We start from the raw sequence: 19,492 nt of genomic DNA on the forward strand, positions 1-19,492 counted from the left end.
ATGATGATGTGGAGCACTTGCACTAACATGCAGTCCTTACTAAACAAGTGGCGATAAAATCAGCTGTTGGCTCCCGCAATCCTCTATCTGTCATAGGAAAACACTCTTCCGTTGACAGGAGTACATAGGGTGCGCTTGATTGCCTGCTTGATTGCCTGGGCCGAATTTCTGCATGACTGCGCCAGCAAGATGGGAGCCCTTGCGCGTCGTGAACGGGCCATGGGTCACTTTTAGCGGGTCATTTGGTAGGCTGTGCGGCCTTTTGGGCGCCGGAGAAGGAAGCCAGACCCCATCCTTTGGTTACATATGAGCCCAGTTCTAGCCTCACCATTTATCCACATGGTGACCTTACCTCTCACCTCTTTGGCATGTCGACGATCCCGAAAGCAGACACCACCATGGCACCGCCGTCACGCCAGTCAAAACCATCACCACGTCGCCGACCACAAAGACGAAAAGCACCATGACACCGCCGGTCACGCCGGTCACAAACATGGGCACGTCGCCGACCACGAAGATGAAGACCACCATGACATTGTCGGTCACGCCGGTCACAAGCATGAGCACATCACCGATCACGTAGATGAAGACCACCATGGCACCGTCGTTCACGCCAGCCAGAAGCATCACCACCTCGCCGACCACGAGGATGAAGACAACCATGACGCCGTCGGTGACGCCAGCCACAAGCATCACCATGTCGTCGACCACGAAGACGAGACCACCATGACACCGCCGGTCACGCCGGTCACAAGCATCACCACGTCGCCGACCACGAAGACAAACACCACCATGACACCACCATTCACGCCCGTCACAAGCATAACCATGTCGCCGATGATGAAGTTGAATACCACCATGGCACCGTCGGTCACGCCGATCACAAGCATCACCACGTCGTCGACCACGGATATGAACATCACCATGCACCACCATGGATTATCACCTCTCACTTCTCACATACCATCACCACGTCACCGTCTATGAAGATGACAAGCGAGAAGTTGAGTAAAAGTAATGCAAACTATACTCACACATACGTACACATTACAGTATACTAGTGAGTCATTTATTTATCCGTCTATGTCCACCAAAACGAAAACCTTTCAACATGAAAATCATGCGGAATGGTGGGGTGAACCCACCCCTCAAAGGAAATTTCAAACGGTTGAGCGTGTGCGACGAATTTGACAAAATTCGCTCAAAACTTCATACACGAAATTGACGATTTACGACTGACGAAACTCGAAATTGTGGGAATTGATTCCTATCATCAACACGCATCTTTTTCATGTACAGCTTATTTCGATTCGGACTATGTTTGTGTTGATTTGAGTAGAGGGTGTGTGAAGTAGTATAAGAGAGAGAGAGCGTAACCCAGAGTAAGTGCACGCGTTGCATCAGTGGAGCCAAGGAGGCTCGAGAACGGGTCTGTCCCTGGAGAAACTGCCATTCCGAACGTTCCTCCGGGGTCTGGCCCAACGCTGCTTTAAGAACCGGTTCATGCAAGAACGCAGCTCGGTCCAGGCAACCAAACGGAACGAAAATTGATGGCCCGATGCGAGCCAAGGGGCTCACAGGCAACCAAACGCGCCCATAGTAACCTTTGCTATACGCGTGTGTAAAATCAGCAATCGACTCTTGCAATCCTCTAATTCATAGTCCAACTCTTCTCCACATTTACCAGCGACAAGATGAAATTAATCTGTCGTCACATATTTGTAAATTGCCCTGGGAATCAGGCCTGCTCGGAATGAAAGATCTCATTCAACTTAGACTTAACTAAATTTCAGTCATGTGATGTCATCCATGTCTTAGTTACAACCTGGTTACAACTCATGTAAAATTTAACTCGAATCTGAAAGCAAATTCAACGGTATGGATATTTATTCTCAGTTACAACATATATGTAACTGGGAAAATTTTAGTTGCAACCTATATGCAATTAGGAAATGTCAGTTAAAGTTGTCATATCAACACGAGTCACGGTGCAAATCTAATGGCTAAAGAGTCAACTAAGGTTTATTAAATATCAAGCGCATGAGAATTAGCAATTCCGAACTGTTAATCCCTCTTGGGTACACTATTAGTAAATTTTACTTTTTATCTAATTTATTTACTTTCTTTATTACTTCTACATAAACTGAAAATCTTATACTACATGTGTTTGACAAATAGATGATGTCACGCATGTGAACACGCCTTAGGCAAAGGAAAGGCGCCACCAGTGAGCCAAGGCATATTAAAGTGGCGCAGGTGTGGGTGGCGTGTGCTAATTTAATGTGAGTATGGATCATGCGTACTACCACAGAGTGGGCATATAAAATGCCAATGTTGTGGTACGTAACTTGTAACTGAATCGGGTACGAGTTGAACTGAGGAATATATATACAATCATAATTCTCCTGCTACTACTCCTCACGCTGGCGATCGTACCAGCCAGGTGGGCACTGTACATGTACTGAAGGAACCTTTCTCACCCTGTCACATTATAATTTTAAGAGCATCTTCACGGATTTAGGTGTATTCAACGTTTAGAGCATCTCCACTCGTCCCCCCGAGGAGGTCCCCGGCGAGCGTTTTTTCCATCCGGACGGCGAAATTCGGCCCAGTCGCGCCCCCGGTTCCTCGTTTTCGTCCGGATTTGGGCCTAAATTCATCCGGCGATCCCACGCCCCCCCCCCCCGGCCCCCCGGGGAGCTCTCGGGGACTCCGGACGAGTGAAAAGCGGGGAAGGGCCCGATCTGTCGGTGACTCGACGCACGAACCCCACCGCCACGTCGCTCAAAATCTCCCCCACCCCTCGTATCTCTCTCGCCGCCGGCACCACCCCGCCGGCTTGTTGCCCAGATTGCGCCGCCACTCCTTCCCCACCTGCCTATATTCCGCCGTGTTTGGACGACGGCCTATCTGGCTGCTCTTCCGCCGGCCTGTTTTCCGGCCTGCTTGCTCGTCGTCGCTCGCGGCTCGGGTTGCCTCGACCACGCCCGTCAGGTGTTCGTCCATTTGCCTCGCCGGCCATGGACTCGGACGAAGAGGAGGAGCAGATGTTCGTCGAGCTTATGCAAGAAGAGATGGCAGCAGCCGCCCAAGACGACGAGCACATGATGATCCTTGGTTGCTTGGCAAGCATGTACGCTGTGTGTGCCTACACAACATGATTATTGAAGATGAGCGAAAGCATCCGGTTCCTCTGGCTGAGCAAGAAGCACCATATGAGAGAGAGGGTCCTCTTGCACAGCCTAATCACCAGGTGCCTCCATCATGGGCCGCCTTCATTGCTATGCGCCAGGAGATTCGAGACTCTACAATGCACCAGCTGCTGCAAGATGATCTGGTGGAGCACATATGGAGGCTCCGAGGCAACGCCAACGCCGACGCCAACTAGTCTGTCTTAATTTGTTTGAAAAATTGTGAAATTTGTGTGCTTCATTTGTTTCAGCACTTGTTAAACATTGTACTGTTATCGCCGAATTTGTTTCAGCAATTTTCGTCCTCTTGTTTGCCGAACTTGTTAAATTTTATGTTGAATTTGTTTGAAATATGTCAAATGGTCGAGGTTGGGGGTTTCCTGCCGGGGGGACGGCTGGAACTTCGGCGCTCCCCACGCCAAAACTTCATCCAATCCGGACGAAAATTTCGCCGGATTTGGGCGTGGGGAGCGCCAACGAGTGGGGATGCTCTTAGAAGCTTCCAGTCGCGTGCTCCAAAACCCTTTTTCATCTGGCATGGTTCAATATGGTGTCCGGTGCCATGAGTCTATCCCCGCTACACAGGAGATGTTGCGGGGCGTCGGACGCAACTAAAAGACGCATCACGAATGGCGGACCAGCTGTGTCATCATCATAGGGTTGTCCCGCACCAATCGCCTATCTTTGGCCAAGGAAAATAAATTTTCGCGTATTGCGGTTTCCTAGACGCGCACAGGGAGACTTCTTGTCGCGCTTTGTCCTCATGCCGGTGTTAATGTGCACCACCGCCCCATAGCATACCTTCGACGTATAAAATGGAGTGCTCACACAACCCTAGCACCACATAACTTTCTCCATGGCGGGTTCAACTGGTTGTGGTCAAGAACACGGACGCGGCTGCCGTGGCAGGGGCAAGGGTGGTCCTATTGCACGCTCGCCATAACCTGAGGAAGGGGAGACGGAGTTCCTATGCGACAAGTACTTCGAGTTCCTCGTCCTCATCAACGACGATCCTTTCGGCAAGAAGAAGCTCCCGAACAATTTCATGGAATTTCTTGTCGGCCAGGGTGAACCTGCGGGCTGCGACGTTTGTTGGTGGCCCATGGAGATCTTGTTCGACGGGTAAGGAAGATGAAGTTCACCCACGACCACAACCTAGAGGTTGGCTACTTAGTGAACTTTCTCTACAAAGGCGACAGCAAGATGAGTGTCAGGGTGTTCGACGACAAGTCCTGTCGTATGCACTACCACGACAACAACTCCGGCAACTACATCAGGGATGAAGGCGAGGGCCATTAGAAGCTCTAGTCTAGGTTTCTATGCCTCCCTTGGATGTCTGTGTCCACAAGCTTTTTGGATATTCTTCATCGGCTATTTCAATGTTTTTTGCATGTAAAAGCAACAAAGCATCTCCAAAATCATAAATAAGGTATTTATTTTAAATAGTAAAATATATGTTTAGGTGTTTGGGGGGCACGTTTAGGTAGAGACGCGCCCCAAAAGCAGCAGCATGCAAAGGCATGTCCCAAACGGTCAATCCAGCACAACTAAAGATGATCTAACATGAGCAAAGATTATGCAGATATTCAGTTCGAGTCATGGGTGCACGTCCAGAGATTATGCCCTTTTATCCAGCTTAAAAGTACGATACTACAATACTGGAATTCAGTTGAAAAGTATCGAACATTTATGTACACAAGATACTGGTTGAAAGGTAGTTTCGACGTCCAAAAGATTGGTGAAAAGAAGAGAGACGGTATATATTCTTCTGAGACTGCTAGTAGTTCAGGTTTTTGTTCTTCAATGTCATGTCACTAGCATGGAAGTTATTTTCTAGAAAGTCAACAACGATACTACAGGTAACCCTCTTGCGAACGGAAGTTGAAGTCCAGGCTCTCAAAAGCTTTGTCTGGCTCTTGCAAGCTGTACATATAGTACCACCATCATACAACATTCCCAAAAATGGGACCAAATTTGTAGGCAGTATCGGAAGTACAGAATACCAACTGTTAGGTTCCTTTTTCTCATCTGCAAAATTTCCCTCTGAGAAGAAAAGAAACAGCTACTTTCTAATCCTGACGTGTTCAATCTGTGGCTTCAACTTTGCAACACCTAATCTGAAGCATGTGTTTCAGGCTCTCTTTCTCAAACCTGTCTTCCGTGGTTCCTTTCTGCTCCCCGCGCTTCCTGAACTTAGGGAAGTCATTCCTACAGCGCTTTGGTACAAGTCCTTCAACCTATAGGCATCATTATATCATATATAAAACAGTTCTTACAATCATAATTACTTAAATTTAAACAAAGAAGTTTGACGTGATATATCAACAAACCTTGGCATACTGATCACGAGTGCAACAACAGAAACTCCAACGATAAGAGGAAACACTGGGGCTGGGGTCAGTTCCTGCAAGAAATAGCAATTAGATGATGATATCCTATATGAAGACAACTTACAACACGTTGAAACTTCAGGTAGATGAAAGGTGTTGAGTTGAAACTTTTAATAAATTTGGTACAGATGCAATTTACATAGTACAAAGATATCTTGGTTCAGATTAAATAAGAACCCTCCCCGCCAAAAAATAAAGAACCTTTATTTGTGGTGCAGACATCTCTCAAGAAAATGGTTTCAAACAGCCCATTTCAATTCTTACCTCTTCACCAGTACAAGAACAAAAAAAAAAAAGACTACGGCGTTGTGTTGCAATGTTGATGCAAGTCTGAAAGGCGTTACCTGCTTGTGATGGCGTTCTTCAGTTTTATATTTAACAGGACCAACATGAATCTGAGGTTGCTTTTCCAGGTCAACTTCAACCAACTCCGATTCAAATATATGTGTATGTGATGGAAGGCCAGACCGAAGCTGAACAAGATGCTTGCCTTTGGGCAAATTTCGTACTTCAAAGTAGTATGAAAGAGGGACAGGAACTACAGATACTATTCTAGAGGGGTCAACAGCTGATCTAATTTCAACAGATAGATGTGGTTGCAACACATCAATGCCATCTCCTTCCACGTGACCACTCAAAATTGTTGTTTCTGGTTGTTCAAAAACCACAAAACTAATACCAGAGATGTCCTCCTGACCAACCTGATTAAAAAAAGAGCAGTGCCTCTGTCATTAACAGTTGTGAACAGTGACAAGATGCAGTATGCAAATTTTGCGTGCAAAGGAGATCCACAATAACTTACATCAATCGATACAAATTCTGGTGAAGCACGTTCAACTGCTGCCAACCTAATACTATCTTTTGCAGCCACTCTTACTGAGTAAGTTGAGCCAGGCACGAGTCCTCTAAGACGGAACCTTCCAAAGTAATCTGTGGTAGCTTCCTCATAATAACCTCTTGATTCAGATCTAGCTTCAATAAAAACGCCTTCCTTTGGTTGGCCAGTTAACAGTGTTACAGAACCCATGGCACTACATTGGAATGCTGGTTGAGTTAGTACCATAAGATTGGCTTAGTGAAGCAGGTTGCAAGAACTGTCGTAATTGGTTAATTTAGAACTAACAAAACAAATCTTTAAACTGAAACACTGTCATTACACAAGCTAGGATCACTGCTATAGTTAATCGATTTGGAACTTCACAAGCACATGAATGTGGTAATCATTCAAAAAGAAAAAATATATATCATGACCATTAGTGGTAGCTCCAACCCTCCACTTCAGCACTGATACAGTAGCAGTGGAAAGCCCATTAGGGTGTGTTTGGTTCTAGAATGAAGTGGAATGTAATGGAACCATTCCGCACCTCGAACCCATTATTGTATTTGGTTAGGAAGGAGGAATGGAACATCCCCGTTCCTTCAAAACGAATATACCCTCAAATGCGGAATACAGTGATTCCTCCAAATTCGTGGGAATCTGGTGGAATCCCCCTGCCTAACCATCACCGCAAACCACTCGTAAAAAAGCACCTTACCTCACCTGACCGATCCACCCATTCCCTTGATTGGAAATAGGCTGCGGCGGAGGGGAAGGAAGCAGACAAGCAGTCTGTGACAACGGTGGCGGGGAAGGAAGCTATCAACTCATATTTTCACTCAGTCGTTTTAACACATTGTCCCCCCACCTACCACCTCAAAATAAAAGGCCAATACCCAGCAACAGCAGTATGAAAAACTGAGCTTTGACCATTGAGTTTCCTTAGTGCATTATGAGTAAATGAAAACCTGATGTCACAAATTATACTTTATAAATCAAATTTAACAGATTCTCTCGTCAGCATTGCATAGCCAGAACAGACCCTCGTATGCATCTGCAGGGTTCATAATAACAGCTTCCTAAGAAATACTCAAATGATGGATTCCAGAAATAATCTACGGCCATGAATTTTCTGCAGTTTCTATGGTTTCTGTCTACAGATAGAAGGAGATGGGAGCAAATAAAAACATGCAGATCAAATTTTGTATGTAAAAGTCAAACAAACCTGTAGGCAACACGGGTTGCACGGAACTCAACCTCTCTAGACTCCCCAGAATTGAGATCAATAGCAACAGTTGATGGAGTAAATTTATATTCCTACAGCAAAACCATCAAACAATTAAGGGCTCTCCAACCAATGAACTTGAAATAATGCCACAATTTAAGTTACATTATGTAACCTAGATGGCATATATAGTGGCTAGTGCGCCAGCATGACTCAAATCTTTCTATGGACACTATGGCTTTCAAAAGAATCTCAAACCCAATTCAAGTGTGAATTCAGAAGTGGGCAAGCATACCTGGTGAAAAAGTATATACAAATCAGAAAGACCCTTAAAAAAAATTTATATTTTTTCTTTGCAAAGTGTCTTTAGTATCCTTAGCGCATTAAGATTGAAGTGTAAAATAACTCTCTCCTTATTCTTTGATATTCTTATTTAAGAAATTTTCAGAAGTTAATTCAGCCGAGGCCTTGAGGGGATTGGCTATCACCCATCAGCTATTCTGTCAGATGAAGGCTATAAGAACTCAATGAACAAGCTAGCAGAACAGACCCAGTTTGATCAAGTCATCCAGAGGTAACACGTCAATACATGTTATGCATGAGAAAAGAAAAACTACAAATAGGAGTCAACATAATGTGACAATCATATTAACATCTGAACAACCCACCAATGTAATTAGATTATTCAGTAGCAACATCTACTTTCAAGAATTTAGCTTATTCATAATAGGTGCGGTGCGTTACAAACTAGCGCTGAGAGCATAAATGACAACAACGTACCTTAAGAAGAGGACGTAGATAGAAACTTCCAGGGAATAAGTTGGCAAAGCTGAAAGTTCCACCAGAACCACTAACTGAGTTATTTCTGTAACCTCCTTCGCCACTCAAGGATAACAATACTGATGGTAACATCTCTGTATCTTTTTCACCATAAACACGTGCTAATATTTGACCAAGTTTCTGGCAAGAAAAGCTGTATGGGCCAGTTTTCTTGAGATGATAACCAACCTGCAGGAAGGTCGAAAATGATATCAGGTAGGATATTCAAGAAAGCATATTTTTGGTCATTGCTGATTTTAAATGTTCCCTTTCCAGTTGTTATTGTGCAACTCATGCATACCATTACCAGCCGCAAAGAAACATCATTTCACAATGAATACAACAGTGCATTATTAGAATTTGAATGAATACAAGTGGAACCATTTCTGACTAGTCTTCTAGTGGAAAGGTAAATTAAAATAAATGTGTTCCACATAAGCCTCACTTGCCATGGCTTTCTTATTTGAAAAAAGAGTAATGTCAAGGCAGTTTGTATCTCCGGCAAAAACAAAACAAGAAAACTGAGAAATCAAGCCAATGCACTGTAGTACGCTACACAATTGCAGCATATACCCAGGAACTCAAGACTATAGCAAGAACATAAATATTTGTTTGCAGAAAATGATACAAACCTTTGAAGCTTCAACTTCATATCCTATATCATCATATAAAGGACCTGCAAAGAATGATCCTTTGGAATTTGTCTTTGTCTCTGCTGCTATATCACCATTCTTTAGCGCTGCAAACTTGCTATTTCCTGCTGCTAGAATCTTGATGTCAACATCAGAAGTTGCAGGTGAAACTGATCCTTCAAGGTATAGACCCGTTTTAGCAGTGATAGAAGGAACAGTATCTTGGCATCCATTCGTTGACACTGAAAACTGCAGTTTACATATTATGAATGTATTACAATCACGGTTTCACCATTCAGGGACAGAAGTTTTTTCTTAACAAACTATCACTAACCTGCTGCCGTGATGGATAAAATAGGATCTTTTTCCTTCCAGTGCTGTAAAAAGTTGTGAATCTTGTATTAAGAAAAGCATAATAGATGGATAATCATAATTGTTGGCTGAGATAAGGGAAACAAATAGTAAGAAAAGTAAACAAGAGTTACAGGCAGTACCAAAATTCTACAAAAGCAAACTTGACTATTGAGAAAGTCTTGATAGATATAGGACTGTTGGTTCAGAACTAAAAGAACTATGGGTAAGCATTATACCTAGAATCACGAGGGACAAAGATGAAGTTTTCCCCAAGATCAGTCCAAGTAGAGTACTCAAAGGCAGTAATGCCATTTTGATGGCTCTTTCCAAGTACAGGTATAGTAGAGATTTTCTCAATGGAACTCTCATCATCACTCTTAAAGGCATCAACAACAATATCTTCTGATAGATCAATTTCTTCCAGAGGAGAGCTTATGTCCACATGGATTTCACCTCTTACTAGATACTTCCTTGCACTGATATGAACCGGCTAACAGGGGGAAAGTCATTTAGCATTAGGGCGTCAAAGTGAAATTTACTTGCATAAATATTACAAAAATGTACACAAGTAGCTCACCATTGGATTCCGTGTATCAAACACAATGGATGAGCTCCCAAAGGAAATGCAAGGATTAACTAAATGAAGCTCATGTTGCCCAGGAGTTTCTATGCAAATTCTTTGTGGCCCTTTCTGCGCAGGATAAGTGGATATATGTTAAACAGAAGTTCTATTGGTTCAAATATATTGTAGATTTATTGAGTACCAAGAATGGACCTTTATGAATAAGTCAAGTTTAGAAGAGTCTGGCTGATGAATGTATGCTTCAGTGTCATGGGTTGAGACTAGCTCTATCCAGTAGCCCTTTTGTACAAATACAATGTCTAGCACATCATCATTGCCAACATCTACATCCAAGGTATTCTGGTCCCAGCACCAATTATCGTTTGCAGGTGCCTCGGATGAAAAATGCTTCACCTAAAAGGAAGGGTTCATTTACCAGATTGGTAAGACTTTAAACAGAACAGTACAATTTCAGTTATTGCTGCACAGGATTTTACCTCTAGACGATATTTTCCAGGAAATACTTTTGTGAACACAAAATTAGCATCACCTTGCTCCAAACTGGTTGTCTTCTTTTCATGTTCGATACCCCCAGCTATTCTAACAAGCGAGAGCAGAATATTTTCGCTGCACTTCTCTTTGCAGAGGACCGTACCATAAACATTGACTTGTGACTGTTTACAAAGAGATATTGCTCAGTTATTATCGCAGTCTACAAAACATACATGAAACTTGATGGAAGTTAAATACTATTTAAAAAATCCCGAGAATTTGTAAAAATGGTACTCGTTTACCTGAGAGAACTCTACATCAAGCAACGGGCTCTTCACGTTGACATCAATATGTCCTGGTGAAAACATAAGGCTGGAAAAACCTTCAGAATCTACAGGTAATGCAGATAACCGGTATTCACCAGTAGGAACCTGCAAATTTGCAAGAAAGAAAGACAAATTAACAATTGTGCCATACAGGTCAACTTTAGATTATTTTACTTAATAAAAGAGTGCTGGAGGTCACATTGCAGGCTGGTTCGTGCTAAGATCAGACCAAATTTCACAAGGATACAAATAACCGTTCCAGCTAGAAGATTCTATGCAACAAAAAAGTCTTATTCACATGCTGAACACAAGATCGTCATTATTAGTAGAAAAGAGCAAAAGGCTTACTATGGAAAATTACTTTGCCTTGTGTTTGTTCAATCGGTATGCATGGAGGATACGTAGCATGTAAAAATTATGAATAGTATTATAAGTGTTCAAACTACAACACATAGCTTACGATTTTATCTTCATATGAAAAAGTAGTAAAGGATTTAAACATCATTAGGTGCAAACTGAAAAAAATATATAACCACATACCTCAAAGCAAAACCTTCCATTCTCGCTCACCATTTTCCTCTGAGGCTTTACATTTTCAGGTCCGTGTGTTAAAGTTACCTATCATCCCCATCAAAATGTGAGGCTAATGTGATTGTCGTGATATCGATGAAATAGAGAACTACATCAGTATATTACCATTGCTTTGGAATTTGGAGTTACAGTTCGGACAACACCACATACATCATATCGAACCGATTTGATATCATCAATGCTTGCCATGTTTGGTAGAATCTAGTGGAAAAGACAGTCATTAGCCATAAAAGGGAAGCTGAGGCACTTGGTCTTACTCCCTCCTTCCCAAAATGTAAGGCATATTAGTTTGTCCTAAGTCAAAACTTTTGAAGTTTCACCAAGATTACAACAAAAAAAATCGACATCTATAATACCAAATAAATATGCATATATTTCGAAATGTATTTACTGATATTGATTGGTACTGCAGGTGTTGATATTTTTCCCTTATAAACTTGGTCAAACTTTAAAAAGTTTGAGTTAGGACAAAACTTATATAGTTCTATGCCTGTAATTTTGGGAAAGGACTCAATCAATAACTATGTTACCATGAAGTTCTCCAAACTGTTGAATTTATAATGATCCTTCTCGGCAACTATGGTATACTTCTTGGATGTAACCTACACAAAAGGCAGAACAGAAGGCAATTTATAGAAGATGAAAATAGCTAGTTTACACTGAAAAATGAAGGGAGAGCATAAGTATCTGTGTTTCTTTCTTTTCAGGTCAACTAGAGGAACTAAGGCCCTGTTTGCATCAAAGGGGAAAAGGCATTTTCTAGGATAAGAATCCCACAGGAAAAATTCCGTCGGTACCATTCAGAATATTCATCTTAGAATTACTATGGGATGGCTATGCCTTAGGAAATGTTTTCTTCTACACTCCACATTCCTATGTTTTCTTGCAAGACATCCAAACAAATCTTTCGCAGCTATGCCATAACTCAATTACTGTGGTTTTCCTGTTCCTGAGTTACAAGTTCTTTCATTCCAAACGGGCCCAGGTGTGCTTGCAAAGACAAAAATTATGTACCTTTTTAATCCAATAATCTATGTATCCTAGTTCCTATTAATTATATGACAAGAACTTAAGAGTAAGATGTTACAGTTCAGTTAGTGTCTGTTGGTCAGACTGTTTTAGAGTTGTCCAGTTTGAAGATGTACTAGCAATCAACTCAAGGGAAGTTGCCAAATTCCTGCTAAATTCTCCTAGGCTTGAGTTATTTTTGGAGTAGACAGAAAGAAAAAGGAATGTCAAATCAGGAAATGGTGGGTATGACCGTATGAGCCATTGTTCTCAAGTCCAAATTTTGCGCCCATGCTGAGTAATACAATAAAAAAAGCCTGTTGCCTCAAATGTGGTGAATTATTTGCTATTAGGAGCTTAAAGTTCCAGTAGAACATTTGGTGACAATTTGCCTCAAATTCCTATTATCATGAAACTTGCGATTCAGAGACTATAAGACGACAATTTGTGCCGGACCAGATCAGGGCTAATTACTGCAAATCTGCAGCAGACACTAAGCTAGCTTCTAGTTCATTCCTAAGAGCAAAACCTAGAGGCATTCTTTTTGGAGCCTCTTATAATTTACTACCTGACATAACTGAGTTATAACTTATAACACTATTCACAGCTTTCTAGCCTTTAAACTGAGACTAGAAACTTTTCTATACTTTAGTTGTACTTTTATCATATTTATTAAAATTTATTGAAATTTTCAATACTTAGTGTGCAACAACCAACTTAACTGATTTGGTCAACAACAAATTTACTAGCTCCTCGTGAACCAGCTAGAGTAACTAAGCAGACCAGTGGAACTGGTATTCTCTACACAAATAACCATGCTACACACTGATATTTGATATAAAATAAAGATATGGTTAAGATGAAAAGCAACTCCCAATATCAACACATGTGCTACCTAATAATCGATCAAATAAGCTTACCTGATCAAGTCTGTAATACCCAAGATTATCTGTAACAGCTCTCAACTGACCATCAATTATGACATTGGCACCTTCGATGCCAGCACCATAGCCATCAACAACACGCCCACCAACAGAAAACCCAGTAACCTAGCAAGATAAATGTGAAAGTTTGCTAGTTCTTAGTCGAGATCAGGTTTGCATATGAGGAGTGAGGAAGATAACCACTGAAATTGAATGTGTAAGAATATGTTCACGACCACATCCAATAAAGGAAGTTACAAAACTCATATGTGCTTAAGCAGCTAAAAGTTCTAGTCTACATGAAAATGTCATTTCATCCAAAATTTGCACCCAGCCAAGCTTGCAACAGTTTTGAATGCTTGAACCATGTACGTTCATCTACTATTTATATCCATTATTCAGAAAGCATGCATGCTAATCCAATTAGTTGTTACTTCATCAAGTTAACAGTTACCCAGCTTTAAATGATAGGTGGGTCCTCTGTAAGTCATCCTCAAGAAAAAAGTAGCTTCATACATAACTTAAGAGTCCAAACTACGGGAACCAGATGCATAGTATCTTCAAGTATTACCTGGAACTTTTCAGGGATCGTCATGTGACTATGTTCAACAGAAACAGGCAGTGAAGAAGGTGAGACTTCAAAAACAGTGTTTTCCCCTTTGTAGTATGGCAACAGCTCATAGTTACCTGCAGAATTATACCAAAATGAACATTTGTATGCTTACATACACCATGAAATGGTATGGCACAAAGATCACCTCACCCTCACAATCATGCAATACATGAAAATATTGAGTAGCAACGGAACTGTGACACCAATAACACATCAAACAAAATTTAGCGCTATAAATAAAAGGATGGATTCAAATTTAGAAGATTTGGTAAGGGACACCCGAAGGAATGTCTACAACTTGAAGCACCAACCCCAATGGTACTGTGGATTTAAAGCGTTCTTGTTAAACAAATAAGGTAGAATAAATATCTATATGAATGGAATACAGTGCAGTTCTCATGTAGGTTCCTTTATATGCATACCTGGCAAAAACCAGAATAAGGCTTTCAATGGATAACAACCATAAATAGATAGAAAAGAATAATTACAATCCATGCTGCAAGAGGACAATCATTCCTTATCTATGAGATGATTATTATTAGTTAAATGAACACATACGTGTACAACTAATGTTGTTATCGTGGAACATCATAAGAGGAAATGTCAAAAGGGAATCCTCGTACCATGAAAACGAAGAACTTCATTACAGTAGTGTTGCACTGTGAGTGTGAAGAAGTTTATATAAGTTAACTTACCACAGGGTATTGATCTAAATGAGAACTTCCCGTCCGCACCAGATACTGCATGGCAAAGAGCACCTTCCCTGGGTGCACCAATCAAACCTTGTGAGCAAGGAACATCCTTTACGTCATTTGAATATAAATACAGGTGAACTCCCAAGATTGGATTTCCCTGGCGAAGGAATTTTTTAATATATGTTAGTATATATAAAAGTCCAGCAAACAAGAAAATCAGAATCACCGAGATGGCAATTTCAGTTATATGCCTACATCATTGGTTATTAACTTATTATCAATATGCAGATTCTTTCAGTACCTGTGCTACTACAGAGCCATGAATATTGTATCCAGATACAAAGAAAACATCATCAACAACAGCATTTCCAAATCGCAAGTCGGCCTACATATAAAAACATACTCCACTGTAAGACAACACAAGTGTTCCAACAATATATATTGGCAGATGAGCATAGATAAAATCCTAACCTCAGATGAACCTCTCATCTCAATTTCATAATCAGGATGAGAAGCACGCAATTTGTAGCTTCCTGGACAAGTTTAGACATAAATAATAAGCAAATGTGCTACATAAAACAAACAAGCAAATGCATGTCAGGTACAATGTTAATGAAAGGAGGAGAAACAAGATACACATGGTTATCATTTGTAGATGGGTGCAACAAGAACCTGGCTTGACATAGACCATTAATGATAAACTGAAATTTTGGCTGAGTTGGCTGCATATGTAGCAAACAAGGACAGTATAGAAAGCTTAGACAGAAATGTGGTGTTTGGACAGAGGAAACTATTCCATGGGATAGTTTTACCTCAAAATGTCTGTATCGTATTAGATAGAAAGGAAAGGATGCATGAGACTTAGGAGTTGGGACGCAGCTGGCATATATGTGGTGATGTATGGGGCTTCTCTTGTTGGAAAAATGAACCTTGCTCCCATTCTACAGATGGCTCCAGTGGAACACCAAAGGAGGGAAATGAATTCTGGCCTCTAGGGTTCAACATAACATAAATAAAGATAGCAGGTATGGCTTGTCATGATATCAGACCCTAAACAATTTTTCAGCAGTCAAACAGACAGGTCTAACTCCTATCACAAGACACATGCCAACATAATGTTAGTGACCCCATTGCACATCTTTTACACAGGATTTGATCTGTAGAAATCAGACAATAGAAACAAGAAACCAGATTGAACAACCTATAAAGGTCACGTCATATAAATCCTTAACAGGGTGCTAAAAACAACGTGAGAAGGAGATAGCTGCATAAGAAATGACCAGGACTCCTCGCATCGAACTTCAGACATGTATGTGCTGTGGTTTTCTATGCATAGATAATAATAATAATAATAATAATAATAATAATAATAATAATGTGAGGCTAACCAGGAATTATGTTCACAAACGAATATCCTCCTGTTGATGATGTTAAAGCGGATGCAACTAATTCATCTGAATCTGACAACAGATCAACTTTCACACCAGAAGGACCTCCATCTTTTGAACAGCTCCTAGCGCCAACAGCTCCCACTATTCTACCAGATATTGTAAACCTGCATAGTGGATTCAACAGTTTAAACTTAAATCTGACAATTGTGCACACAAAAAATACAATATCAAATAAAAAAGTCAAAGCAACAGACCCAGTGAACTGAAAGTTTATGTCTGCATTTCCATTGCATCCATTTTGGTCAATGACAACAGGAACCTGGAAATGTTAATTGATTACTTATTTCACATGAAAGGAAGGTTGAAGCAAAGCACGTAATTGACACAGAAACAAGGGATGAATGAACAGGTTCAGTCCTGACATCAACTTACCGTTTCAGGCTTCCATGACCATCCCTTAGGCCCCTTAACTCTGACCACAAATGAACCCTGTGGATACAAACAACCAAACCAAACAAACAGGATCCAAAAGTTATTTCCATGCCAAGGCAATGCTCAGTACATTGAAATATCATCACACAGTACATTGAAATATCATCACATACTCCCTCCGTTCTGAAATACTCTACATTCTAGGCCTGAAATTTGTTCTGAAATAGTCTACATTTTAGCTTTGTAATCAGCAATAATGACACAGGAAACGAAGCAGTCTTAGGGGGTGTTTGTTTGGGCTTTTTTCAGCATTCTAGAAGAAAAATCCAGCAAATCGAAACAAACGGGTGGCTTTGGGTGTTGGCTTTGGCAAAGCCGAAGCACCTAATAGGCAAAGATGTGGAAGCACGTCTTGAGGTGCTTCCCGCAACTTTCCCTTAAACAGCCGAACCGTTTTTTTTTACTTGCACATTTCGTTTGTAGTATTTTGCAGATTGCCACCCTACACCGAATCGTTTTTCCCTTGCCCCGTTCTCTCTCCTGACTCATTTCTTTTCCCCATCGACCGAACCGAGCAACAGCGACGCAAGGACCACCCCCACAATAGGCCGCCGCCACCACTCCGCCGGTGGGAGACCCTCCGCCTTAGCCCATCGTAGCCCACCGTCCATCCTCCCTCTGTACCCGGCCGGTTCCCACGGAGGGGTGTAGTTCTGTTCTACGCCGACACGAGGCGGAACTCTCTAGAAAAGGCCATGGCTGTGCTGCACCGGCGGTCTGCACAGCATTGTCTGAGGCCAGGGCGGTGTTCCGGCACGTCGTCCAACTAATTGAAGCCCAAGCCAATCAGACCGCCTCGTATTCTTCACGGATTGTGCTGCTGCACAAGCTGCACTCGTTGCATTTTCCCTGCCTGTGTTCATCTACGATCTATGTTCGTTGCGATGTTCCTGCTGTATTGCTGCACTGTTGGCTGAAACCAAGCTACTACTAGTATGTCTGCTAATTAAGGTGAAGTTAGTTCTCTAGCTATGGGTTGATTCTCTATTTTTTATTCTGACATGGATAAGTATTCTGATCACCGTGGTGTCTTTTTGATTTAGATTGGTATGGATATGTATTAGAGACAAAGTCACATATCCCCTTATACATTTAAATCAACACAAAAATACGTTCTCGAAATATGGGGTACTTCAGACAATTTATCTGCCCACAGCGACACAGCTAGCCAAGGTGCCAAACAGTGAAACTCGGAACAGCGGCTTTCTCCATATAGCAGCTTTTCCCACAGAGCAGCTTTCCCCACACAGCCAGCCAGCCACGGCCCAAATAAAGAGGCCCTTACTTTTTCTATTGGATATCACTACTTTCAATGTAGTTTGGATTGGTTGAAGTAGTACTAATAAATGTAGTACTAATTTGTCTGATTTTTTCTAGGATGTAGACTAAATCAGAACGGAGGGAGTACATCATAAAATTAGCTAGTACGTAGTATTGTTCAATCATTGTTCCTATTGTAAATAAGTTATAACATAAAAAGGGACAACACACATAATGGAAAAACAACAACTAAAAGCAAATATCGCCCACGAAGATACCTTGTCATATACTGGAATGAAATAGTAGCCATTAGGAGCACACTGAGTGCTTTCCTTGACCAAACCATCGACAGTACACAGCTCAACCTGATTCAGAAAGTTTATGAAGGAATGAATTTGTGCATACCAGATACAACAAATACAAAACCAAAAAAAAAAAAGAGACTAAAGAGAGCATGAAGAATCAAATATATATAGAAACCAAAAGCAGGGGTGGACCTAGAGTCCCTCCAGCCCAGGCGGACGCCCAGGCTTGACAGCGACGTAACACGATTTAAACCCAAAACAAGAAAGCATCGTATGCCCTGTGCCTTGTAGTTTGCACAGGCTTTCTGAGTCCGCCATTGCAAAAGTATCCTACCATCAACAATTACTTCAGATACAGCATTCATTCTAGCATAGCAAGTCGATCATGGATACAACTATTTTGGTTACAGATTTTCTGACAGCTTCAACATTTGAAACTTAGTCAAAAGTCAAAATCTCATCCTAGCAAGTTTTGGTGACCACCATCACCAGCAACAAGAAGTTACAACAGTCATGGTCTCGGGCAACAAAAGATTAGCATTTGATTCTCCACAGCCTATTTTTCCTTTTCTCCATGAGGAGAAATTAGGAGTAGAAACTAGTAAAAGTAGTTGTACTGTACAAAGCAAGGAGCAATCAGAATTATGAACAATGCGCTCAGACTAGCAGCAGACACTGGAAGTTGGGGACCAGTGTCATCCGGCAATGATAAGAACCCACAAGGTCTCAGCTTAAGTGAACTACCACAGGCAACACTACTTATCCTGCAGAACCACTCATGAACTACTCGCTGAGGGCTCGCTCGAGAGTAGCAGCAGTAACAACAAGCAGAGCGCAACGACAATTCCGGATATGGAACAGCTCGAGTGGCACGCAGGGAGGGGCATTGATCGCATACCGTGATGTCGGAGTAGTCCAGCTTGGAGTCCGACGCCTTCCTGGACTTGGCCAAGCCCGAGCTCGCCTGCACCAAGAACCCAATCGAAACAATGCATCAGAGACAACCAAGCAGGGCCGAGCCAAAACTGAAGTTTGAGTAAGACGAGGAGTACTTCGACGAAGCCGCCGCATCCGTGGATCTCGTCGGAGGCGGCGGAGAAGGTGGCGAGGGAGAGGAGGAGAAGGAGGAGGGCGGGGAGGCGGGGATCCATAGATCGGATCTATTGGTCGCCGAGCATGCGAGCCAGGAGACGACGAGTTCGAGGAGATGTGCAGCACTAGTAATAGCAGTGGAGTTGCGACAGATAGTCACGAGACAGGCTTTTGGACTAGGAATTTTGGGTTGGGTTTATGTGGGCTGTTAATTGACCCTGCACTGGAGCCTTTGGCATCAGGGTGAGATCATGCAGTATATGGGCTGGGCTGGGCTGGTCTGAGCTGGTAAACGCCCGTTGAGTGCAGCCGGC

General features: G+C 42.0%; 1 protein-coding gene across 1 annotated transcript; it reads right to left on the minus strand.

Annotated features, from left to right (window-relative positions):
- Positions 1–5,042: 5,042 nt before the first annotated feature.
- LOC127342616 (uncharacterized) lies at positions 5,043–19,322 on the minus strand. The gene is made up of 27 exons (XM_051368600.2): positions 19,139–19,322; positions 18,985–19,050; positions 18,060–18,146; positions 16,462–16,518; positions 16,284–16,348; positions 16,027–16,193; positions 15,110–15,171; positions 14,940–15,023; positions 14,639–14,795; positions 13,902–14,017; positions 13,328–13,456; positions 11,930–12,001; positions 11,505–11,600; positions 11,349–11,426; positions 10,785–10,913; positions 10,488–10,664; positions 10,204–10,404; positions 10,006–10,119; positions 9,665–9,918; positions 9,409–9,451; positions 9,075–9,323; positions 8,404–8,631; positions 7,624–7,715; positions 6,384–6,612; positions 5,926–6,282; positions 5,522–5,595; positions 5,043–5,428 (listed from the first exon to the last, which is right to left on the minus strand). Exons 1-27 carry the CDS (start codon positions 19,235–19,237, stop codon positions 5,323–5,325), a joined length of 3,588 nt encoding a protein of 1,195 aa, XP_051224560.1. The 5' UTR covers positions 19,238–19,322; the 3' UTR covers positions 5,043–5,322.
- Positions 19,323–19,492: the final 170 nt, after the last annotated feature.

Source organism: Lolium perenne, chromosome 3 (genome assembly GCF_019359855.2).
Source record: "Lolium perenne isolate Kyuss_39 chromosome 3, Kyuss_2.0, whole genome shotgun sequence".
In the NCBI taxonomy this organism is placed as follows: Eukaryota; Viridiplantae; Streptophyta; class Magnoliopsida; order Poales; family Poaceae; genus Lolium; species Lolium perenne.